The sequence below is a fragment of the Copadichromis virginalis genome, linkage group LG13 (genome assembly GCF_057382275.1).
Source record: "Copadichromis virginalis isolate Kocher_CV1m ecotype Utaka linkage group LG13, C_Virginalis_male_GT1.1, whole genome shotgun sequence".
Classification (NCBI taxonomy): domain Eukaryota; kingdom Metazoa; phylum Chordata; class Actinopteri; order Cichliformes; family Cichlidae; genus Copadichromis; species Copadichromis virginalis.
The window spans coordinates 25,632,716-25,658,935 of record NC_140630.1 but is presented as its reverse complement, the minus strand read 5'-3'; the positions used below and the strand labels follow the sequence as shown (position 1 = coordinate 25,658,935).

The window sequence follows — 26,220 nt, the reverse complement described above, 5'->3', positions numbered from 1 at the left end:
ATGATCAATGAGTCAAAGTTACAGTAGCATTTCTCACCTCCTCAGTATTGCTGCCACGGTTGGCACTGGGGCAGGTATTCTAGGGGGTGTTGGTATATTTTACCTGATCAGTAAATCCAGATTGATTCACGCATGAGTGCTTGGCACATGCAGTATCATTTTCTTGGCCTCTGTTCCAGTCGGCATTTGGCTTCTCCCTAATGTGTGCACAAGTTAAAGAGGAGAAACACTGAGTTCTCAGTTATGAGACACTAGTCAGGGGAACAGCTAAGGATACAGACTTTTTACACTTTCTATTAGTGCAATTAAAGCAGGAGATGCACCTACTGCTGATGGTGTGAAAGCACTGAGGTTTGAAATTGCCTTCCACAGTTTCATCACAGTTAGACAAAGTGCAGGGATTCCCAACTCTGTTTTCTTCATTTCCGTCTCTCACTTTCCCCTCTGCCAGTCTTTTTTGCTCTTGTTCTCCTCTCTTAGGAAAGGTTACAGAAGCTCTGCACCCAAGGAGCTTCCCAAAATCACTGCTGTCTGGTCTCCTGTTTAAAGAGTTGTAAGCCTTCGGGGATCTGACAGCTCCATTACTGATAGGTACAAGGCCCACACCCTTCTTATTCAGTGGCTTGTACAAACACTGACAGACTGATATCCCTCCCAGCCTTCTAATATTTATTTATCCACACTTTCCTGACAGCTACACTCCACTGTGTGGTTTGAACCAGAGAAAATGGATGATTTAAATAAAGTATCAATAAAGCAAAATCTAAATTTATCAATAACAAATATACAAAATAAAGCTACTGTGCTTCAGAAAGCAAAGCAATTATCGGATTGATGGATTTTAATTATCAGCTCCAGTGGCCTGTCAGAGAGGAATCGGGATTGTAGCCCACAAAAGAATCCATTCAAAGCTTCCACTTTATGTCTCTTTTCTTTTTCTATCTTTCCCCCTTCTCATAATTTGTTGGGTTCATTTGCAGATGGAGTTCAGATCTGTCATCACTTGGTATTGAAACATTAATTTTTGGATTAGCATAAAATGATTTCTGGTACTCTCAAGGAATTCATGAGGTTAAATGGGAAGGTGCAAGAATCTGTCTAAATACGCTATTAATGAAATATTTTGCTGCACATTCTATACCAGCAATAAAAAAAAGAATACTATAGTATATTACATGAAAATGACATAAAATGCCAGTATGATGACACAAAACTAAAATATTTTTTTAGCTTGTACCTGGCTGAATGTTTTGCATCGTCCCCACTGATCCCAACTCTTCACTGTGATAACATCTGAATGACCATTTGTTCAGGACTGTGTGCTATGTTGCTGAATGCTAAAATGTTTTCCAATGACTTTTAATGCATTTGGCTGATCTGAGCCTTGACCTTGTTGCTGTGTTGAAATCCTCAGTAAACGCTAGCGAGGCTGTATCGCCAAGTACTATCCATGCCCAAGCCAAAACCGAATGTTTAAAGGATGAAGTTTTGATTAAAATTAATGATTCATTTTTGTAATAGTTAACTCCCGTGGTATTTTTGATAAAGGTTAATTTATGGTTTATCAGTTTATTTTATTACAGGACAAATAAATAGAACTGACAACCCAAGACATACAAACTCTGAGATATTCTTATTATTTTAGTCTCGATAGAAACTGCAAGGCCGACACTACCACTAGCACTATAGAAATAGCTGGTCAGAAAACATCGTATTTGTATTCTACATGAAATAAACAATAGTGTGGTCTTATTGAGCAAGTGCTAGAGGAGACGTATACACTCTCATGTCTGTGTGGTTAATATGAGACTACAGCCAGTTGTTGGTTAACTGTGCATAAACACTGGGACTAGGAAAGACAGCTTGCTTGGCTGGCCTTTCTGCAGGCATGCTCACTAATATATTTCTTGAAGGAGCGACTTCTTTCAGTTTTGTTCTTCCAGTGACCTTGCCAAGCAGCTAAAGCATTGGAGTCATTATGCTGAGCCAAGAAGTGTATTCCAGATCCACATAAAACAACAACTTGACATTTTTACATGTGTTTTTAATAGATTAACAATCTCTGAAGCTATAAGGTGATAATTTGCGAGGTACAGAGCCTGACTAATCTTGCATAAAGTAAACAAACACTGGCTGTGAGGAATCACGCTGCAGGAATGTCATCTCCACTCAGTCCTTCCCTGTTCAAATCCTGCTGAAGCATCTTTGTGCCCACACTACATGCCATCTATTAGCAGCACCAGGAGACGGAAGAGGATACACAAACACCCATGCCACACTGCCTATCACCGATTCCAGATGTTTTGTCAGCATGTGATCATAGTCACTGTGGTCACAGTCAATATAATTGCAAAAACTAAATGTGTTTCTGCACCTGCAGAAGGAATGCCCCAGACCCAGTTAAATGCTTTCCAGGCATCATTAAACTTGAGTCTTCATTAGATATTAGATGCACCGCAGAGTTTGGGTTTTTTAAATAATAGTTTGTCATTCCTGATTGTTTTCAAACTACTTGGTAGTTTTTCATAGTCTATGGTTTAAAGCAAAGAGTGCAAATAAAGGATATTATTGCATATATAGGAAAATGAAATTGGGTTTTTTGCATATGTACAATAGGCATGATGCCATTCCACTTTGTAAATTAAGCTAAGGTGGGATATAGAGGCTTTAGAACTTAAACTTGTTCACATCCTTAGAAGATGCAAATGATTCAAAGTGACGACTCAGTTGTCTTAGTTTGATTTTTTTTGTGTATGAATTTATGTCAGGGCAAAAAAAAACATTTCTTGTATTTGCTCAAAAAATGTTTTTTTTGGTTTTGTTTTTTTTTAGCTGCATAAGCAAACCTCAGAAAATCACATTTAAAAGTGCAATATGAGTATGAACAAATGTTTTTAAAAAAAGTTTGAGTTTGTGGGAGTGTCGACTGTCACTTGCGGTATTTAATCAGGTAAAGTTTAGGGATGGATCGAGCTGTTGTGTCGTTTTCAGCAGCAGATGAAACTGATGTTCTCAGGCTGTGAGCTGAATGACACAGGGTTTGATGTGTTGCCTCTTTCCACACCTACTGCAGTGACAGGGAACACAGGGGTGTCACACTGACACATCGTGTCTCTGATACTGCTGGAGGCTAGATGCTGCTATGATATGTAACTCTGGCTTGTGACCTTTCTTCCTCTCTGCATCAGCCTGGCTCGTATGTCTTACTCCCTGCTCTCTGTTTCCGTTTGTTCTGCTTAGGCACGAGCAACGGGTCTGTGCTGGTCTATAACCTAACGAGTGGACTTCTCCACAAAGAACTCAGCGTTCACTCATGTGAAGTCAGGTAAGACTATTGTTTCTGTTATTGTGTACAAATTTTTATTCTTATTTTTTTACACTTCAACAGTTCAGTCTCAGTAATGAGCAAGTATATGAAGTCATGGCAGTCTTTAGCTGAAACATCAGCTAAATGACATGTTAGACAAATCCCAGGAGCCAGTCAGCTTGAGGTGGATTCAGGCAATTCACTGTCACACAATTAATGTCAACCCATTTTTTTTTTTTTTTACGAGAAATCATTCCCTATTTGGTTTATATGTTTTTTTTCAAGTATTTATTAGAGTGAGGTGGTTTAACTAAGTACAATAACCAAATCTTGAAAAAAAAAAAAGTGATTTATTGGTTTCCCACTGCCATTTACAGTAATTTACTTATTTGAGGGAGAAACTCAACACCAGTATTCAGACATGTTGTGGCACCCTTAGCTCTGAACACACACCAATCCCTGAAGTTTAAGCAGTTAATTAATTAGGCTGTCAATCACAGATCAAAGGGGCAGTTCAGGAAAGAGCAGTAATCTAAATTAGGAAGCTTCTTCCCTCTGTTATTAACTATGCATTTTAACCAGGAAAGTGATCATTAAAAACAGATGCAGTAAGAAGCTGTTGACATTTCTGCTAATTGGAACTCAAACACTACAAACACAATAAAAAGCTAGAATAAAACAGTAAAACGTTTTTTGTTTTGTTTTTTCTGTTGCATTTTTCCTTGTTGTCAGTGGCGTAGCGGTTAATGCATTTGTCTTACATGGGAAAGATTCTCAGTTCAATTGACAAACCCAGCCTCAGGAGGAGGGTCACAAGCTAGTGGACTTCTAATACCTGTCCCAAGCTTGGATAAATGGGAGCGTTGCGTCAGGAAGGTCATCCGGTGTAAAATCTGTGCCAGATCAAACGTGTGGATCCATCCACTCTTGCGACCTCTTGGGAAATAAGGGAGCTGCTGAAAAGACCTCGTCCTTCTGTTTTGTTGTTGTTGTTGGTGTAACAGAGAAATCCAGGGAGGGAGAAAGCAGTGCGTTGTCTGCATTCGTGTATGTCTCTGTGCCTTCTCAGAAAGAGATATAAAACTGTAAGACTGGTTACACATTAGGCAGAACGCTTGCTGGGCTGAATCCACATCACATATCATTTTACATATTTATAAGGGCACCATTCAGTCATGTCGAATTCATATCAAGTAAGTGTTCAGGCTGTTTATTCTAATTAGGAGACAGATTGGGGTGATGTTCTTGACTAAAATCTGACTGTGTTTCAGTGCAGTTTTCCTATTCTTTTAACTCATTTGTCCTAATGCACTTCTTCAGATCTGGATAGCGATACATGCTGTATCTTCAAATGTACAAGATGTGATCAAAACTGTCCTTGAATTGGTCTATAAAAATCAAAAACCATACCAGATTTAAATTTTGCCAGTCCTCTGTGCCTGTGTTTTCAACACAGTGGCTGTTTTTTAATGTTTACATCACTCGGTGTAAGTCCCATTCTGACACTTTTACCTCTGTGATGCACTTTGGATCTCCTCCAGTGTGCCACTGAACCTGAAATCTGAGCTGGGCAAGCGGCGAGTGAATGTGCTGGCGCGGCCAAAAAACTTTTCAGTGTACTGCGTGCCAGCACACGATCGTACGAGTCACAGTTCAGGTGATTTGTGCTGAATGTTTTCCGCCTGGTTGCCTCAGAATATAAAACAGAACTCATTGTTAGTCACACAGTAAAGGACGAATTCACGATGCATAAATTTATGCATATTGACAAGATGACGAGCACGCTCCTGGTCCCATTCCTAACCTGCTCCGCAGGTAACAGCCACACTGGAATAAAGGCCCTATCTTTATTTACAGTCTTTGTGTAGAAAGCTGCCCCACAATGCAACCGCCAGACATCAGCACAGAGCCAACTGTGCTTCATTAGTTAGCATTCTCTAATGAGCAGCAAAACTATTTGACCAGGATTAATTAAGCACAAGATTGAATCAATTAATACTGTTAAGAGATTGATTGGGAGCAAACAACATCCGTTCAAGCAGAGCCAGGGTTTCTTTAATGAGAGAAGTTGGTATCCACAAATACAAAACTTCAGCAAAGTTTAATGAGCTGCGCAACACGAGCAGAAGTTACTTGAAACGCCTTCTGTGTATGTAAGGATTAAAGGGAGAAATGAGGCAGTGGCTTTTTCTGCCTGGTTACTGGTGACTGAGAGTTTGCTCTTCAGCAGTGACACTCAGGATTCATGTCTTCATCCGCTTGTAATTTGTCTCCTTAAACACTGCTCTGCGCTCTCAGCATACAATATGTATTCCGTTGACCTGTCCGCTGCTTAAATACGTTTGTTCGTATTAAACAGATCTCATAGATGTTTCCCCCTGTGCATTTTTTTTTATCATATAAATAGATATTTTCTTCTCTCTTCATATACAGACACAGGTGGAACACAGTGCAGTGCTGTGATGTACAATCTTAGGTTTAAAGCTGTGTGTTTTATGAGTTTGGGAGAGGAGAGATGCTTTATGTAGATGAGTCCAGCAGCCGTTGCCCTGCACAGCCATGCCGAAAGAAGCCCAGTTTCTCAGCATCTCATTTACATTTAGTGGGGAAATCGACTAATTAATCATGTGGCTATTTACCATCTCATTACTGTGGAGTTTGTGCTCCCTCCACTGGGCCAGCTTCTTCGAAAAATATCCTAATCTCACACTCTCTAGCTTCATTTTGCTCCTTCCCGATCTGTTTTGGGCTTTAACGAAACCCATCTACCTCACACCACGCTTGGATGTATTAATGGGAATGTTTTACAGCTAGGCTGCATCTGTTAGATGGCACTATTTTTTTTTTTTTAGTTTAACTAAAAATCTTGTGTGTGCATTGATTTATTTCACAGGGGGATAGAATGGGTGAGTCTTACCAGTTTCCTGTCTTTTGCCACTTCTGCACCCAACAACATGGGGCTGGTGCGAAATGAACTGCAGCATGTCGACCTGCCTACTGGTGAGAGACACACACGCACATATTATCATCTATACCTGAGGGTACCAACCACAACTTTTGTATTATCCTTTGTTCTTTAGAGTTTTCTTTTGGCTTTCTGCACCCTTACCAACACAAAAAAAAGAGACTTCAGTCTCTGTCGCTCTGACTTTCTCTTTTATCTGTCTCTCTTTGTCTGTGTGGTTCTCAAAGAGACACTTCCATTTTCCCTCCAGGGAATACTTGCACACTATCCAAATTAAGGTCCAAACTAAACAGTGTTAGGGCACCACCTAAGGAAGTTTAGCTCTGAAAGTGAGATCCATCATGATTTCTTACATGTCTATAGAATTATTGTGTTTCTGCCTCCCACAGGAGTGGAAATGGGAAATGCTAGATTTTCTGAGCTGAAAGAAAGCAGGATTTCTCTGTAACCTCGGGTGATGAGGAAAAGTATGTTTAATGGCTTCAGTGGAACTTTAAAAAATATGTGTTGTTGTTACTTCTTTTTAAAATATTAGAAAATCAGACACAATTTTTAGATGCAAAGAACTGATGAGAACTTTCCTCTTTTCCATAAGTCGTTTCTGCTTTGGTCAAATATTTCCAATTCCTCCAGGTTTTTTTTTTATGGCTGCAATAAAAAGAATTATGGTCACTATGGTGGTTCATTTACTGAGCCTTTGCCCTGTGTTCATTAGGACAATGGCAAAGCAAGCGCGACACTTTATTAACTGTCTTAAGCACCAGCATCGTCAAAGTTAATAGTCTGTGACATTACGTTTGGTTACAATACCACACGCCATTCAACACACTTTTTCATTCAGTTGTTCTTTAATACAAATTTAAAGACAGGTGACAAATTAAAGGAAAGGTGCTGGGTCACCTTGTGCTGCCAGAATAGCATCAATGTGTCTTAGCATTTATTCTACGTCTCTGGATTTAAGAGGTTTAAAGAGACGCAGAGAAAAGAAAAAAAATCAATGTGTATGTGGACACCGTTGTGTAACGTGTCAGTGTAACAATTCACAAAGACCACATTTATATTGACCTCAAAGGCTGTAGCATATGGTTCACAATGACATGCTTGAAGAAACCACATCACTCGTGACAGAGTTTGAAACAAGGGTTTTTCCTTTAATTTGTCATCCACCTGTACATGCTGGAGGTGCAGACAGGATCTTTAGCCTTCGCTGTCCAGGTTTACATCTCTGTTGTGCAGTTTAGTCCGTCATATTATGGAAAATATGTTCTGTTTGGCTGTCTTACCAAGAATTAGATGGAAAAGATCAATGCTAATTTCATCTGTTTAGCCTAGCATGGCGCTAGGTTCATGAGGAAAACGGCTCCCTAAGACCAATGAAATTATAAAAACATACCGTTCTCTAACTCAGCTCATCTTATTTACCGATTACAACCTAAACTTCTACAAAAGCTCAATGCACATGTGTTTTTCAGAGAACATTTTTAACAAAAAAAAAAATTAATACAAATCTGCCCTGTTTTCTAATTTAAAAAAATATTTTAAAATCTCAAAAGAGCTTCTGCTGACTTGAGAGATTGTGTGCTGGATTTTGCAGCGTTTCTCCAGGATCTGAAATGCATTCAAATCGACAGTATCTCCCTGTATTAAACCAAGCAGTCGGACCATTATTACTCGTGAAATCAAGCTTTCGAGTTAGGAGCCTGTTTTGGGAGTTTAAGTTCTGAAAAACAGGGCAATATTTTTTTTTTTTCAGTAGAAAGTTTTCTTTGAGTTTCTGAGATAATGATGTCGTTGATTCAGAAAAACAGGACTATTTGTTTTGTTAACTGAATGCATTATGCTTCTGTGAATTTAGTATTCACGGGTTTCAAGTCTAAACAATATCCATACAGTATTTAAATTGCATTTAAAGAAGATTTAGAAAATTTGACATTTTTTTAATGTTTAAAAGAACAATTACACAGTGAAGCTTTTACGTTTACTCCTGAACATTATGGTCTAGATTTTATAAGTCAGATTCGCACAGATTTGTTTCTGTTACTCGAGCTTATGTGTGTTCATCTCAGTTAATCAGGGAAAGTGAACATGCACAAAAGTGTGTTCTGCTCTTAAATGTTTTCACTTCACCCATTAATCCACTTAAAGGGCAACTCATGCCGTTTACAGCATTTCCTGATAAAGTTGAAGACTCATGGATGGGAAACTGTCTTCACGTTGTCAGCTGTGGTGGTACTTGGCTTCTGCAGCAGTGATAGCAGCTGTCCTAAATGGATATGCTGTTTTTCCTGGGAAAGGATTTTTCTAAGGTGCAGTAAAGATAAGCTGTGCACCCAGTTTGAAACGCCTCGTGTACAATGTAAAAATTTATTGCATAAATGTTGATGATTACTTGTTACTTACACATCCATGATCATTTCAGGCATCAACCCTTTGACTTGTCTTTCCAAAAAGAATCCATTCATGGAGCGCTTCAGGTTCTGACAGTTTTTATGGTAATGAGAAGTCGAATGTAATTTCCCTTTCTGGTGTCTCTGTTACTGTGTTTGCTCCACCCTGGGTCGTAGTTGCGATGTGTGTTTTTGTAAATGCACATTTGACCTATGCGATTCTTCCTACTTTATATAAGTAAGGAAATAAAGGCATAAATGGTGAGCAGTGCTTCATAAGCCTCTAGTGAACCACAGCTCTCACCTGCCGTCATCAACACAACTGTAGGTTAAACTTGCAACAGGCACCTCTATCACTTGCACATTTCAATCAGGCCACCTTTCCTTAGTGCCCTTCGCGAAATCTGATAAGCACTTCCGTTGGCAAATGTGATGCAGGGCACCTGAAGGGCATTCTTGTTTTGCTCACAGGGCCACTTTGATGCTCTGCATAATGTCGAATTTCGTGACCGGAAAGTTGCGAGTGTTAAGCACGGATTAGAGCAGATGGTTAGAATAAGTTGTGTACAGCTTTCTCTCCTGGCTCTGACAAAAGAGATAAAACCAGGATGCACTGGCACTAAAAAGAAAATGAGATGGATCAGCTTTTTCACAGGTATAAGGAAAGATACCATCTGCTGTCTTCGATTATCACCTCCTCTCCTTCAGCCTCTCACTTTCTCCCTCTCGGTGTGTGTTTGTTGTGCTTTCCAGGCAGATGCTTTGCATTCAGAGGCGAGCGCGGAAATGATGAGCCACCCATTGAGATGATTAAAGTGTCTCATCTCAAGTAAGTCACCAACTCTCCAAAACACCAACAAAAGTAAATACAAATAAGAGGCACACACTTGCTGATGTTTCTACCTGAGATCTGCATTCATAAGCACAGAGTGTACATTTCACACAAAGGTGTGAGTGGTCTTGTGGCTTTGCCATACTCGGATCCAATTGTAATAGAAATCTGTGAAAAGGGCTTTAAAGCTGAGAGTTGTCTTTAATTTGCTGTTTCATTCGTAATTATTCCCCGACCTTCATTTATTCATGTTGTGCAGCATTTTGGAAACTTCATTTTCTCTCTTTCATTGCCTTATCTTTTGAAGGGGCTGTGTTATTCAGTGGAAAAAAATAGAGCATTCATTTACAGTCATCACACATTTTAAAAAAAATGAAACTATAAACAAGGTTTTCATACAGCAGCTGTTTATTGCATCGGGGCGATCGTGGCTCAAGAGTTGGGAGTTGGGAGTTCGCCTTGTAATCGGAAGGTTGCCGGTTCGAGCCCCGGCTCGGACAGTCTCGGTCGTTGTGTCCTTGGGCAAGACACTTCACCCGTTGCCTACTGGTGGTGGTCAGAGGGCCCGGTGGCGCCAGTGTCCGGCAGCCTCGCCTCTGTCAGTGCGCCCCAGGGCGGCTGTGGCTACAATGTAGCTTGCCATCACCAGTGTGTGAATGTGTGTGTGAATGGGTGGATGACTGGATATGTAAAGCGCTTTGGGGTCCTTAGGGACTAGTAAAGCGCTATATAAATACAGGCCATTTACCATTTACTCTGCTGCTCTCTGGGAGACAGTCATTTCATCTTTTTTTTCAAGGCCAACATCTTTTGTCAAGCTTCGTGTATACGTTACGAATGGCATAAGGTAGGTAATGTATTGTAATGGAAGGTGACATCTAATTATTCAGCCCACACTGGGCGACTACTGACAGCGCATTTTACTTTATTGCCAGTGGCAACAAGTTTCTCATCCTCTCATGAAAGGAACAGGCTAAAGTGGAGGCAGTAAATGTAAGGGTCAGTACAGAAGCCATGCCCACAAGAATGTTATATATGATATCACAAGCTGTAACACAAGAGGAGACAAGTAATGTACTCCTAATGGCGTTCTACTAAGTAAACTGTATCCTCTCCACGAACTGCTTTCAAAGCTTGAGTAACAAGCAGTAAACCCACATTTGTCTCAGTCTGAACTGACCAGTGCATGATCTTATTGCTCTCCTTTTAATCAGCCCTAGTCCTGGTTTATGAACCCTAGCAAATTAGGGTCCACATCCACTTGGATGAGTGACAAAACGTTTCTGCAACTGAAAACGCTACATCCAGATGAACAGAATCAAACCCTGTGTGCTAAAGTTTGTGGACATATAGGCCTGAGAATGAACCCAGAGTGATTAGACATCGCCTTTTTAATGAATATAGAAACACTCAAACTCGAAGCGCTGACACAAGCCAAACACAGTCAACCTCAGTAGCTAGTCTCTGTTTAATTTTGCAAGACTTTGCTTCACCTACTGCCACCATTTTATAAGGCTTATGCTTACTGTTGGCTGATGACATGCAATTGCAAAGAGAGAGAGAAATTAAAGAAACTTAATGGTGGGCCTACCTATGCTGCAGCGCTCACATGAACCGAAACAGGAAAAAAGGTGCAGGGACAGAAAAGGTGGAGATCTTTTGCATGGACATATTAAACCTGTTGCAGACGGCAGTGTTGATAGAACTAAAGTTATTTGTAAAGCACTGCAAAGTTGAGTTTACTTATCACCGGAGTACTTCAAGTCTGAAGTATCATTTAAATACATTACATGCTATTGATGCCCAAATCACCCACCCACCCAAACAAACAGTGGCGGGAGGATTCGGCAGACTTGTGGGAGAAGGATAGATAAACAAAAGCAGGACAAGCGACAACAAACGCCATAGCGAAGTGGTTAGCAACAAACTGCAGGCCGATTAGTGTTGTTGAAGATGTTAGGCTGAAGAACGTTCTTAGAGTCGCACCAAATATTTTAGTTATTTTTCTTCAATAATCAATCATTCATTGGAAAAGATTCTGAAAATGTTGACTATCCTCTTTCAGTTGCACTCACAATCTGTGTCTTGTTTTTCTGGCCTCTGAAACTGAGTTCACTCTAAAAGATCATCTGTGACTGCTCATACCACGTTTTGATTTTTGAGGGATTTTCTGCAAAATTAGTTTAAAAATGTATTTTATTTTATTTCCAAAGTTGCTTCTTTTACTCCAAATCTGCACAGCCTCACTTTAAAAGGCAGCTAGGCTGTGTGTTACTGAGGTGATTATAATAGGGAGGAGAAAAAAGTACAATTACTGGGAGACTCATCACATCTTACAGGAGGCCACAAAGCACAATCTTATAATAATTATTACTTACTGTTTGTATTTACAGTGAAAGAAGACAATGTTTTTTCATACGCTCAAGTTCCTGTACAGCAGCTGAAGGTTAAATATTGGCTTCTGTGTAATTGCACAGTAGAACAACAGCTTGTTAGCTCGGTCACAGGTTTGGACAGTGATTATTTTGTGGATTTAGTCTGATAAACATCAGGTCACACGTCAGAATGTCTAATCTGTTGTACACTGTAAACAGTGGTGTAACTAAGCTAGAAGATAATATGGAGAGTTGAATAGAAAGGAGGAGTTGTTGTACCATATAAACACAAAAAGTCTTAGACTGCATAATAAAGAAAACAACTCGTGTCTTCATCATTACTTTAGCCACACATTGCTAACTTCTTACTTTATGCTACACCACAACAAGCCTTATATTGGTTGTTCAGAATGTATGTTTTGTGTTTTTCCTCCTCAGGCAGTACCTGGTGGTCGTGTTCAGAGACAAACCCTTGGAGCTGTGGGACATCCGGACTGGGACTCTTCTCCGGGAGATGGCTAAGAACTTCCCCACTGTTACTGCACTGGTACAAACACATTTACACACTAATAAAAATTAGATTTTGTACCAAGTAAAGAACAGAGTCCAGGCAGGATGGAGACGAGTGTCAGGAATGATTTTTGACAGAAGGATAGCAGCAAGAGTGAAAGAAAAGCTTTACAAGATGGTAGTGAGACCTGCTATGATATATGAATTGGAGACAGTGGCATTGACAAAAAGACAGGAGGTGGTAGTGGCAGATTTAAAGATGCAAAGATTTTCATCGGGAGTGACCAGGACTGACAGGGTTAGAAATGAGTATACCTGAGGGACACATCAGTTTGAACAGTTGGGAGACAAAGTCAGAAGAGGGAAGCCTGAGAGGGTTTGGACATGTATAGAGAAGAGAGAGTGGATGTATTGAATGAAAGTTGTTGAACATGGAGCTGCCGGGGAGGAGAGAAAGAGGATGATGATAAAAAACATTCATGGATGTAGTCAAGAAGGACATACAGAGGAGGATGCTGGGCATAGGGTGAGGCTGATGATCTGCTGAGGTGAGCATCCGAAAGACGACGACCAGTCGACCACAATACTAAGAGAACAGATCATCATCATGCTGGAATGTATCATTTCTGCTTTTAAATGTTCATTTAACTCCACACTTTATATTTTAACTTGTGTTACAAAGTGTTGCAAACACCCATTGTTGACTCTTTCCTGCGTTAATAGTCTCATACTTTTTGGCCCATCCTCGCCTTGTGTTTGCATGGGTCATTTGAAGGATTAGTCTGGAAAATTTCCCCAAGCTCAGCAAACAGCAGTGGCTTCATTAGGCCAGAGAAATGCTCATAAAACAAGAGTTATGCTGGACAAACTTTACAGTGAGGCCGTAAAAATCGTCCACAGTGTGAATAAAAACGGCAGTAACCTTAATAATACATGCAGGCCTCCCCTAGCACCGTTTTGCTGTCTCATTTCCATATTGATTACAACCTCGACTCACCCAGACTTGTAGCCACAGTGCACCAGAATGTAGACAAGAGGGCTGAGGAAAACAAATCTCCTGCCTCCCTTAGTTTCATTTATGTGAGTGTGCAGATCTCCCTTCTCTCAGTCTGTCTTTGTCTGCGGGTCATGCTGCAGTTGTTTGCTATTGTGTCCGCAAATGTGTTGTACGGATGGCTTTGTTACAAAAACCGCAATCCCCCGGTTATGTCAACAGGAATGGTCCCCATCCCACAACCTGAAGAGTCTAAAGAAGAAGCAGATGGCTGCGAGGGAGGCCATGGCTCGGCAGACTGTGTCAGATGCCGAGCAGAGTAGCGTTGAATCCTCAGTAATCAGGTGAGTGCTGTGGAGCTCCAGAATCTTGGAAGCCTTTTGACTGACATTTATGAAATCCAGCATTAAATCCATCTGGCTGAGATCGTATTTACTTTTTATGGTCCCAATGTTAGAACTTAAGAGAACAGACAGTCCAGAACAAATTCCTTAGTCCTTACTATGTTTCATTGAGAAAACATTGTAATAAAGAATAAATAATTCAACCACATGTCATGTAGCACTCATGTGTAACAGCTGATATATATATATGTGCATATATGTGTCTAGTTTTTCATATTAGTTCAGCTTCTTGACAGTCTTTCTTCACCCCCTCTGGCAACTGCAGAGGTGCCTCCTGCGGTACAACCACCCCTGCTGGGGAATCACTAGGCTCCTCATAATCGTAAAGCCCTGTCAAAGTGCGGAGCCGAATAACAAGATGTCCAACCAAAAGATTTCACACGAGAAAGTGTGAACAAAGACGAGCGCTTAGGTGGGAGAATAGTCAGTATCATTTTTTTGTCTTCTTCTCCCTACAGTCTCCTGCAGGATGCTGAGAGCAAGTCTGAGACAAGCCAGGCTATCTCAGCCAGAGAGCATTTTGTATTCACTGACACAGATGGGCAAGTGTACCACATCACTGTAGAGGGCAACACAGTCAAAGATGGTGCAAGAATTCCACCTGATGTGAGTCCCGAGACTGTCTTTTTTTTTTCCTTCTTCCTCGTCTCTTTATCTTATAAGCTCTTGTACTGCTTCAAGGTCGTCCACACCGATCCTTGCACAAAGCTATTTGTCCCCGCTTTATATCGACCTCTTTTCATTTTGTTAATATCATGTTAATCCTTTTTGTACACACAGATCATAATCAGGTTTTTCCTTTACATCAGTCTCTCTTGTCATTCCTTTTCCTTCTGACTGTGTGCTTTCTCTCTCTGTGTTTCTGTTGCTGTAATAAGTTGTGAGGAAAAATGTTAAAAATTTAGTTGAAACATTTGCATTTTCAAGATACTGGTGACAGTAAAGAAGTGACATTCCATTGTGCATTCTTTTCTTTAAATAGTGTATATGCAGAATAAAATATTCTGTCACCTAACCGTCTGGGCAAATTTGGGGCCAGGTTTGCAATACCATCAGAGGTTAGCATAGCCTACGAGGAGCTTACTGTGCACTCACTTCCTCTTGTGTGCCAATGAAATCAGTGAATCCCTAATTTCCTTCGGGATTAATAAAGTATTCTGATTCTGAATATTGCTCCAACAACCTGCTGTGGCTGTGTCCACACACCCATGTTGTTGGCCATCCTTTGATTGCTGATCATTTCACAGTAGTTTCCCCCTGAAAGGGCTCATTTCAGGAAGTTTTTGACAGTGTAACTACTGATCACCCACCTTCCACCATCTGTTTATCTATTTACTCTCTGTTTCCTAACACACGTTGTTTTTTTTACTGTATACAATCAGTGGGGGAACTCCAGGCCTCAAGGGCCAGTGTCCTGCAGGTTTTAGAGATCACCCAGGTCAGCACACCTGAATCAAATGATTAGTTCATTACCAGGCCTCTGGAGAACTTCAAGACACGTTGATGATGTAATTTAGCCATTTAAATCAGCTGTCTTGGATTAAGGACACATCTAAAACCTGCAGGACAATGGCCCCTGAGGCCTGGATTTCCCCCACCTCTGCTGTGTACCATATCCATCACTTCCAGTCATTTTGTTCGCCAAAGGCTAATAAGTGCTCTTTTTTCTTTTTATGTTCTTCATCTACTTTGGGCTCTCTTATGTTTAGAGGCTAAATATCTCCTTGGTGTTATGTGTTTTACTTTATATCTGCACTGTCTTGTCACTTTACTCAAAAGAAGCTCTGCTTTCCGGTTGTTAGGCAGTGTCTGCCCAATTTTCCCCTCGATAAAGTAAATGCCACCACTCCCTCTTTAAAATCCTGTGTCCTTCAGGTTATTTGTGAGAACTTGTGCAGGGGATGATATAGATTTTGGCTCCCCAACAAAATGTTGCCAACCTAATGTCTCTTTCAGTCATAAACTAAATGTAATCAAAGTAAAGGTTTCAAAGATAAATTGTACAGCGCTATGTTTTTTGCCAGTTCTCTCTCTCTCTCTTTTTTTTTTTCCCCTGGGAACCAAACGGCCAGCTGAATGTCTGCGAATTTGACGGTGTCATCAGTTTGTCCCAGATAGCGTTTAGCAAATGTTCACCTCACTGATAGGGAGCAATGAGTCAGGCTACAGGAAAAAGAAAGCGTGTGTGTATTTATATGTAAAGCAAGTACATGTTAACCTAGCTATTAATCCGCTCTGACAGCAAAGTGTCCTCCCTTGTAAAAAGAAACGAGCTATTACTGAAGACAGGATTTCTTTTCACCCGGGTGAATCCAGGATGCATTGGTAACATCATGACTGTAGGATGGTTTGATTACCTTACAAGTGGACATGTCACCCCTAACAAAGAACGCTTCGGATTGTTAATTAAGAAAGTTTCAGTTACGTAAGCCTCCCTTTCTTTTGGAGGACTTTGACTTTCTTGGACTCATTACCTTGTTCAAACTTGCAGTTGTTTAGAGCTTAGTCACGCTGTAGTGTAGCACCTGCTGCTGTCGGGTGTTGATTGCCCACATCTTTGTCATCACTGAAGATGGCACAATCTCATATCTTTTCATTATCATTTAATATATTATTTAACTGAGTAACATTTATCTCACTTCGTGTAGCATTTCTAAAGGGAAACCTATGGAATATATTAGTTTCCTTTGTGAACCGGTGGATTGTTTGCCTATTCAATGCTTTGCTTTCCGCCACGTAGACAGATACCGGCGGTTTACCTGGGGATTTTAAAGCCTTAGTTTTGTGACGGCTTTGAGATTTATTTCTCAAAGATTTGCATACCCCAAAGGTTTTACAGTCTTTTCGGGATGATAGAAGATCTTCATATCTCTGTCAGGGAACTGAGCCAAAGTCTTCTAAAAAGTTTTGGGCTATCACATACTGAGGATGAGCTGACACGTAACATCTTAACATTGGCACTCTGCTTCACAGCATAGTCTGGCCTTATTCAAAACTCAGATGTTGTGCTTGTTTACCACTCAGCTGCCACACATATATCAATTTATTGTCTTGTTTTCTTCATGCCCTGACATTAAATGCCTGGCAGCGAGATGTTTTATTGCAGAGGGAAAAGGGATGGCTTTTATGCTGTTTGAATTGCGCGTTTTTGTTTTTTTAACTACGCAATGGTTGGCTGCATTAAAGACGTGACTTGTGAACATAATAACCTAATTCCTTTTGATGTCTATCTCCAGTTATATGATGGGTAATCATAAACTTCAGACTGCATGTCTGAAGGATCATGGACTCAACTGCAATTTATCTTAAAACTCAGAGGACACAGCTAGAGCGACTCACGTGTGAGGCTAGCACTTTATCATCTTTGCTTTAACACCTTTTTCTTTCTTCCTGTGTTGCAGGGGAGCATGGGCAGTATAGCCTGTATTGCCTGGAAAGGTGACACCCTGGTGCTTGGGGATGTGGATGGCAATCTCAACTTCTGGGATCTCAAAGCTCGTTTGTCGAGGTAACAGCTAGACTGAAAAACCTTATGATAGCTCCAGTTTTGCTTTCTGATGCTTTGTTAAAGAAACGGTTCATAGATTGTAAACATTATGAGCAAATCGATCAGTAAAGCCCATTTCAGAGGTTGTAGGTTTCGTGTTTGAAATCGCACATGGGTCACTTTTGACCTGCTCTGAATACATGGCACATAAAATGGATTATATGGCCTTTGATGTGCTCTCAGATTTTGTGCAAAGTACATCATGTAGTGCACACAGGCTCATTTTCACGAGCATGTTTGAATGAACCTGTGAGTGATGAAGCTGAAAAGTCAAATCCACAAAGTAAATAAGGTCATTTCTTATTATTAATTGACATTTTTAGGGGGATACCAACACATCGTGGTTGGGTGAAGAAGATTCGCTTCGCCCCCGGGAAGGGTAACCAAAAGCTGCTGGTCATGTACACAGATGGAGCAGAGGTCTGGGACACTAAAGAGGTAAGACTCTATACAGTAACTCCACATGCTGGTAGTTGCATATGAGATGCTATAAATTCCCAGCATGCATACCCTCACTGCACTGCGTAGCTCATAAGTTAAAAAAGCAACAGTCGTCTTCAGGTTCATAGCAGTGGTTTACAGGCTCACTGTGGCACACTTAATGGGTTTTCATAGAACGGCATTCACTGGGGCATGACAGTATTTCTATGGGGTGCATTAAACTAATGTCCTTTCTGAAGCTAACACTGTAATAATAATACAACTGCTGCAGTTCTGCTGTTGCGTTGACAAATCATTACAGTGTGTTGTATAGGTACACACACGCAGTTCTTAAAAGCTTTCTCTTGACATGTAAAAGCTCAAGCATAGCAGGATGGATGATTGTGAGTTCTGAAGGTGACTCGAATCCCTGCTTCATCTTTAGCTTTGTTTACCAAAGTCGTCAACATCCACAAGGTCCCCTCTGAGCAGTCTACTTTTCATCTTGCCCGAGATTCCTTCTGGCTTGTTTACATTTCAGTTTTTTATTTGATCTAATGTCATCCACTGCATTTTGTTATCTGTATCCATTCTACATTTTTTTGTTGGCTTACCCAGCAGCAATCAGTGTTAGATATTAACTGGCAGATTAAATGACACACGCGTCGATGATTTGGTTTATTATGAAGAGCGAGGTAGAGAGAAAATGGTCATCGTGGAGCCCTATTTATGGTCCCCAGTTATAAAAGCCAGACAGTAGATGAGTCAAGCCGTAGAATAAAACAAGAAAAAGCTATAATGTAACAAATCATGAGAATTATGATTCGAAATCTAAAAGAGAATTTCAACCCCAGCTTCCAATGAGCTAATCAGCAGCTGAAGCGGGAAGCACATGAGCCATTTGGGATCTTGTGCTATCACATACAAATTCACAACAGTTTAGTTACATGCATATCTATTTGTTACCAAAACAAACATGTATTTACTGTACTTTTTTTTTTTTTTTCTTGTGTGCCTATAACATCATTCTGTTTCCTGTTTTACTTGATCAAAAAAAACCTTTCCATATTGTGTCCTTACAAATAAAAGAAGCAATTAGATTGCAATTTGAAATCAATCACCTTGGATGTCCTTTTTCTGCAGGTTCAAATGGTCAGCAGCATGCGCATTGGTCGCAATGTGAACTACCGCATCTTAGACATCGATTGGTGCACATCAGACAAGGTTGTCCTGGCATCCGACGATGGCTGTATCAGAGTGTTGGAAATGGCCATGAAGTCTGCCAGCTACCGCATGGATGAACAAGACCTGACTGGTGAGCTAGGATCCTTATGCTGCATAAAGGACTGAAAAGAAAAGGTTTATGTAGATTTTTGTTGTTGATTTTTGTTAAGTGTCAACTAAAAATGGTTGCATATACCCCGATCAGGCATAACATTATTACCACTGATAAGTGAACTAAATAACACTGATTGTCTTGTCTCTTCATCACGTAAGCCTTTTCTTCTCAAAATTGATGAACTAGAAGCTGGAAAACTGGGCAAGACGACTGGGTCAGAACATCTCCTAAACTGCAGCTCTTATGAAGGCTGGTCCATGTGGTCCAATCCAACAGATTAGCTACTGAAGCTCAGTTTGCAGAAAAATGTAATTCTGGTAGAAAGGAATCAGAATACACAGTGTCTCACAGTTTGTTGTGTATAGTGCTGCATAGCCGCAGACCAATCGGGGTTCCCATGGTGACCCCAGCCATCACCAAAAGCGCCAATAATAAGCGCGTGAGTAAATGGACCACAGAGAAGTGGAAGAAGGTGGCCTGTTTTATTTTTTAAATTTACATAATGTGGATGGCCAGATGTGTGTGCATCGCATGCCTAGGGAACATCTGGCACCATGCTACTATATGGGAAGAACCGCAGCACAGTTTGGTCAAGGCTGTTTTGGCAGCAAAAGGTGGTCTGAGACAATATTAGGCAGGTGGTTGTTATGGCTAATCGGTGTAGCTGTGGATTAGAGCTCCTTTACCCAGTTACAGGTTGGCATCTGTAGTCACTCAGTTTATGATGCTGATAAAACCTACAGTCTAATATTGTGTTCTTTCTTATCTGTGGTAAATATGCACAGATCCAGTGTGGTGCCCTTACCTGCTGCTGCCCCGAGCTGCCCTCACTCTAAAGGCTTTTCTTCTGCTGCAGCCCTGGTCAGGAACCTTTACCATGGACGTCACGCAAGTGTAAGTCTCACCTCTGAACAAGTGTTCACTGTGAAATCGTCTCCTTGTTTACATGTCTTTTTAGTCAGGCTAACTGATTTTGACCTGAGGATGATTTTAACTTTCACAAAGTGCTGCTGAGCTAAAGGAACTAGCAACAAGATTTAACGTTATGAATAGGTTTGGTTTGACGTGATCAGAAGCTTTACTTCTCATTTTCTTGTACATAAGGGTGCAGATACATTTTAGTAAGGGAAAGCAACTTACTGAGTAGAAGTTCATGAATTGACCTGAGGTTGTCTGCAAGATCCGTATGAGCTGTGACCATATGATGTTTGAATAAACTGTTTGAGCAGTGTAAAGATGGGTTTTACTGATGTGTTTTTAAAAATAAAAATGAAATATTGCTTCCTACCCTGAAAGCAGGCGGTTGTAAGTGAGCAGAGCAGCACATCAATTGTTGTCAGTAGTTTCAATTATTGATATCCACACAGCCTCGGTCAGTAATCTGTGTGAAATGCTCTAGGTTAAATTGCATTTAAACATGTGTACTGTGTACTGCTCTATTTGAGGAGGAAGACCAATAAGCCATCTTCTGTTGAACTGTGCTACTTTTACAGTTACAGACTGATCTCATCTCCCCACATACAGTATGTTCTACAAAAAACTAATGAATGAGTATGACAAGGTTTTCAACTCTGCTATCTCAAAACCAAACTTTCCCCTCATTAATTCATAACGTTGACCTATTTTCAGACTGATTCACTCTGAGGAGAAATAAAAATCATCTGATTGCGAATCTTGGTTACAATTTAGTAATACCATCCATTTTTAATCTACTTTCACTTTGCATTGAAGGATGATTTTTATGTCTGTCAACCAAAAAATAGTTTTAAGAACAGTTAAAAAGTAGTTATGGAAAAGGATTAGGGCCACTGGGGAAAAAAAAGAGGGGCACTTTCTTCCTTTCCAGAATTCTGAGAAAAAAGTCAGAATTTAAAAAAATAAATAAATCTGAGAAAAAAGTCTGAATTCTGACCCTTTTTTTTTTTTCCTCGGAATTCTAATCTGAGATTAAAGTCAGAATTTAAAAAAATAAATAATTCTGAGAAAAAAGTCTGAATTCTGACTTTAATCTCAGAATTCAGATTTTTTTTCTCAGAATTCTGGAAAAGAAGAACAAAAAAGTCGAGCACACTTTCCCCCCCCCCAGTGGCCCTAATCTTCTTTCATAGGTAGCTGTGTTTACAAAACTTTGTTAGAATTTTCACCCAGTTTGCAAAATGAGAACTGAAAATATAAATATCAAAAATGTAATTAATTTTAAGTAAGATGTCTGCAAGATTAGGCTCTTACTTTTTCATCTACCACTACAGCTTCTGTCAACCACCCAGACACTGTCTGTAAAAATCACCAGTATAAACAAGTAAACAGCTCAACGCGGGATTCAGCAGAGGCCGTCCAGAGGGACACTATTTAAGCCAGATGTAGTTACAAACCCATTTAACTGAGCCCTGAGTATTTCACTGCTTCACAGCTCCCTTATCATAAGTAAGCAGCTATATTAGCAGCGTGTGTAAGGCAATACCCATCCTCAGCTTAAATGTTAGAATAGACTTCGCTTGACACCGCAGATCGACTTCTCTTAAAAAGTGTTCAGATTTCCATTTAATATCAGGTCAGGTTCTATTTAAGGTAGATGTTAAAGGAGCCGTTTGACTTGCTTTGATCCTTCCTTCTGTTTCAGAGACTACAGTGAGAAAGATGAGATAAAAGGCCTAATCCAGGAGCAGCTCAACTCATTATCAAAGTGAGTTACTGCACTGTTGCTTTGTCCTCTAATGCCAAGTTCGTGTGATAACTCGATATTAATGTAATGGCACAGACACTAACAACCAAATAACAGTGCATGTATGTGATTCCAGTTTGTGTTCATGTAGGGTTGTTTTACAGTTAGAAACTGTAAGTCCTTCCTTAGTGCTTAGACAGCGGGCCCAGAGAGCATGTAGTCTGTGGGTTGACAGATAAGACGAAACTCCTGGAACAGCCACACTGGGCCTGCTGTGTTAGAGAAGTGTAATTGGCCCTGGCTGTGTTTTGATTGTCTGTCTCTGATTGGCCCCCCAGTGATATGAAGAGTGTGCTACAGGACCCAGAGCTCAGTCTTCTGCAGCGCTGCCTCCTCGTCTCACGGTGAGTTCGAGCTCTGTGTGAAGTTGCCAGTGTTTGTCTCTGCGCAGATTGTACCGTGTTCGTGAGCGTTCGCTAGTACCCTGGGGCGGTTATTTTGTTAACATTCAGACAGTGTATCTATGTCAAAGACTCATAAAAGCCTTGGTTACAGAGTTCCAACAGAAGTATCAGAGTATAAGGGACAAGAAAAAAAGTTGTCTAATATAGAGAATAATACTAACTTAATGATATTCTCTAATAAAAATAATAATTCTGACTTTACATGAGTTGCACAGTGAATATTTGCCCTCATTGTGCAAGAAAAGCACCTTGGGCTTTTTTGGGGTGGATTTAATATTTTTTCATATCTATGTTCACATTTTTTGTATGACAGACTAAACATTCTCAGGATGGAGGATACCAATCTTAAAAGATATTGCAGCCATCTTTTAGAGAGCTTATTTCAGCTACTCGGTGATGAAGAGGGCGACTTTCTATCTTTGAAATAACACACAGGAGTTCCTTTCATTTTTTTCATAATTTTAAAATTACAGTACAATCTGGGCAGCTACCAGTACCGTTTCTGTAATTTTACATATTTATCATGTAGTTTTAGTGATCGTGCCCACTTAAGATCAGAGAGTGGCCCATGATGATACATTTGACCAGATCATAGCTTGTGTCTTCTTTCTAAACTCCTGCGTGACTTTTTGGTGGTATGCTTTGCATTGTTAGCATGCTAGAATATTCTTCTCCTGCCCAGTTTCTGCAGATGAAAAGTGATCTCATCAGCCAGTATTGTTCTCCATAATCTCCACAGTCATACATGGTGCCTCCTATAATTATCACCTCCCCGGTTCCTTCTGCACTCTTGAAGAGCCGTATTCTCTCACCTTGGTGCATCACTCTCAGGACTATGCATTCTCGGTTCACAGAGGTTTTTGCAGTGCTATTTGTGCTCTTGCCTCTTCATCTAATCTAACAAACTTGTCTTGGTCTCGTCTGACCAAATAACGCTCAGTATTCCGGCTTATCTTCATGGTTTCTAGAAAAGTCAAATAAATGCAGTCAGTTGCTAGAGAAACGTGAATTTCCATTGTGCCTAGTCTGAAACTCTTGTTTTTCAGCTCTAGATTGCGCAAGTAGCCATCTGTCATTTTAGCCAGGCGGCCACTGCAGCTCTGTATCTCGTTCAATACCTTCTGATTACTGCTGTAACTTTCTTTCAACTGATTTTTTTGGCCCGTCTCCCCATCATCCTGTGTCCTTTTCCATCTTTTTTTTTTTTTTATAATCTCACAATCAAATTTCATTTTCCCTGGCTTTTTCTTTTCCTCATGGAGCCATGCTGCAGAGTCAATTGTCAGTCTGGTTTCAGTGATCACAGGTTTTCTAACTTGACTGTCAGTGATGTATTGGCTTGTGCTACATTGAGTTTTTACCTTTTGCAGGAAGGTTTTTGTTTCCTTTCTCCTCCAAAAGCTGTTTTTTAAGAAAGTTTTTGCTTTTTTGTTGCTTTGAATAGTAGAGGAAATACTGTACTTGTCAACAGAGAAATGAGGCTGCTATTGAGAGCTTTGCTATTACACAAGGCTGGGCTCATTTTTCTACTATATTGTAAAGTGATGTTTTAGCAGGGATTTCTAGTTATTTGTGGAGGAAAATAATTATAAACATGTAACTACTTAATTTAGAACAAATTGGAAAGATGAGCCAGAAGGTGTAAAATTATCAAGCAAAGCAAATTATTTTGTTTTTGAAACATTTAAATTAACTGCCAAAGAGCATATACTTGCTGTAACTGTAAAGTGTAGTTCTGAAGCACCACAAAAAAAGTATGAGACTTGTGCTTGTGTCAGCAACTCTCATCTCATCTCTGCTTCAGCCTTCATTTCCCTCGAGCATCTGACAAATCTAGAGCAGCCAGTATGAAAAGAAAGGCAATATCATATCATCCCACCCCTGTTTGCATCCTGTTATTAATGCCATGATTTACCAGGAAAGTCTAAAAGATCATTTTTGTTCCTTGAACACCCTGGCTGCACTCTCAGTGAGAGCTCACGATTATGTCTCTACATCTGGCTGTCTCAAGTTTCCATGCCATTGTTAATGTCATAAGGTAACCTAGCAACAGCTATGTGTCTGTGCCGATATGTTAAAGGAGGCTGAGGAAAGTAAAGCAGGAGGAGGAGGAGAAGAGCTCACTTACAGACAAAGCGTAGGCTGGATGATGGAGGAACTGTGGTCATTAATGAGCAAACGAGTAGGGAAACCAGGTGCCATGATGATTCAGGCTGCAGAATCTGACTAGTCCAGAGACAAACACTGAACTCAGGTGATGCGTTTTTGTTTTTCTGTGGCAAACTGCAGGCTGTTCGGGGACGAGTCAGACCTTCACTTCTGGACGGTGGCATCCCACTACATCCAGTCATTTGCACAGGCTCGTCAGCTAACTGTGTCCGCCGCAGAGGGTCAGGCCCAAAGCGAAGGAGTCCAACCGTCACCTCAGAGCCACCTGGACATCTGCCACGATGTCTTGTGTGAAACCTCTTATTTCCAGGTCAGTATAATAAGAGAAAATGGAGAAAGTGTTTACCTGTGTTTGGTGCTGTCTCTTTGGTGAGCAGAGAAAGTAAAGACAGATAAGTTTCAGCCAACATTGGAAAAAAAAAAATCCCCCCAGGAGTCATCCCAAAGACAGTCGATGTCCTCAAGCCAGACTATGCACAAACAAACACAGACGGCCTGTCCCTTATCGTCCACGGTGTCAATATCACCTCGGTCAAACAGTGCATTCTGTTACTAATGACGCTGTGGATCTACTCTCGCCCACATTTTTAAGCCTTTAAGGTCAACTCCATGCCTTCCTCTCCTCTGAGTGATTCAAGCCCTTATTGATGCCCTCTTAAAAATGTCTAATTTGTTTGTGCAGTCTGATTGCGTAGCATCCTGCTGAAGACATTCTTGAATCAGCATCCAAGGTCTTTATAAATATGACTCTTCTCTTTTCATCTTCAGTTAACAGACTAGTTAGACGTGTTTCAGCACACTGAGCAACATTTTTCAAATGTCTCCATCATTTTCCTATTTTGTATCTGTGAACTGACTTAATTTCTAGTCTGCAAAAAAGAGACAGTTTGCAAAACATAAGATAATTAAAAATTGGCTTACTGTGCATGTGGAGATAGCATTTTCTGGATTTTTTTTTTTTTGGCTGCTGTACCGTTTTTTTTCCCCCACTGTGCCAACCTCCGTGTACCCGAGAAAGTAAAATGAGGAAAAAACCTTTTCCATTTTTGATAAAAGACGATTTAGCCAGTTGAAAACAGTGCCCCAGACCTTTCAGTTCAAGGTTTTAAGTAGCAACAAGCAAATGTACTGTCTAATTTCACTCAGTATAGTTCCAATTAAAAAGTCTTAACATCTTTTTCTAATGGATTATGCACCATTCCGTTTTTGTGAAAGTTGTGCTGCTTGCTAATGAGGGGCCATGCAGTGATCACAAAGTTAGGACTTTCAAAGAGCTACCAAGACAGTGTGCAGCAGCATTTGGCTCCTGTTGTCATAAAACGACTTCAGTGGCAGCAGCCTGCATGTAATTACTAATATCCCGGACTCCAGTACAGAGCACACAGCTCTGAAGTTACTAAACTCATTTGGTATCTCCGCAAGGAAGTATACCCACAGCTATGAATTGCAGAAGAATTCATCAAAATAAAGCGAAGCCAAAAAAAGAACCCTCTGTTGTAGATGTAGACGCAATAAATGTGTGCACGTAGCCATTCTTATAAAGAAATCTACTATGCTGCTATCTCTCCCGAAAATTGATGACTCAGTCTTTTGTCCATCAGCTGCTGTTTTTCTTTTTCTTGCCTATCTTTTGCTCATTGAACAGAGTGCAGTCAGTACATACAATCACACAATCTCGATGCCTGCAGTGAGTATAGCAGATTGAGCCCACGCGAAACCAACCTGAAGAATTTCTTTTAACATGCCTGTTGAGACATGCATGGGACGCCCTGCCCTCCTTAAAGAATATATCAGATCCAACGCCACCTTCACTGAACCCCCAGGGTAGTGAAGACCTGAACGTCT

The 26,220-nt window shown here is 40.4% G+C and overlaps 1 protein-coding gene across 1 annotated transcript in view; it reads left to right on the top strand.

The window, feature by feature from the left end:
* wdr11 (WD repeat domain 11) overlaps positions 1-26,220 on the top strand; it is a 68,699-nt gene that overhangs the window by 27,621 nt on the left and 14,858 nt on the right. The window contains exons 11-23 of the mRNA XM_085478217.1: positions 3,241-3,325; positions 6,201-6,307; positions 9,413-9,488; positions 12,305-12,413; positions 13,593-13,714; positions 14,233-14,380; positions 17,176-17,282; positions 17,645-17,759; positions 18,885-19,056; positions 19,866-19,974; positions 21,701-21,763; positions 22,081-22,146; positions 24,496-24,685. Coding sequence (XP_085334343.1) covers positions 3,241-3,325; positions 6,201-6,307; positions 9,413-9,488; positions 12,305-12,413; positions 13,593-13,714; positions 14,233-14,380; positions 17,176-17,282; positions 17,645-17,759; positions 18,885-19,056; positions 19,866-19,974; positions 21,701-21,763; positions 22,081-22,146; positions 24,496-24,685 — 1,469 coding nt within the window. The remainder of the gene's footprint in view (positions 1-3,240; positions 3,326-6,200; positions 6,308-9,412; positions 9,489-12,304; positions 12,414-13,592; positions 13,715-14,232; positions 14,381-17,175; positions 17,283-17,644; positions 17,760-18,884; positions 19,057-19,865; positions 19,975-21,700; positions 21,764-22,080; positions 22,147-24,495; positions 24,686-26,220) is intronic.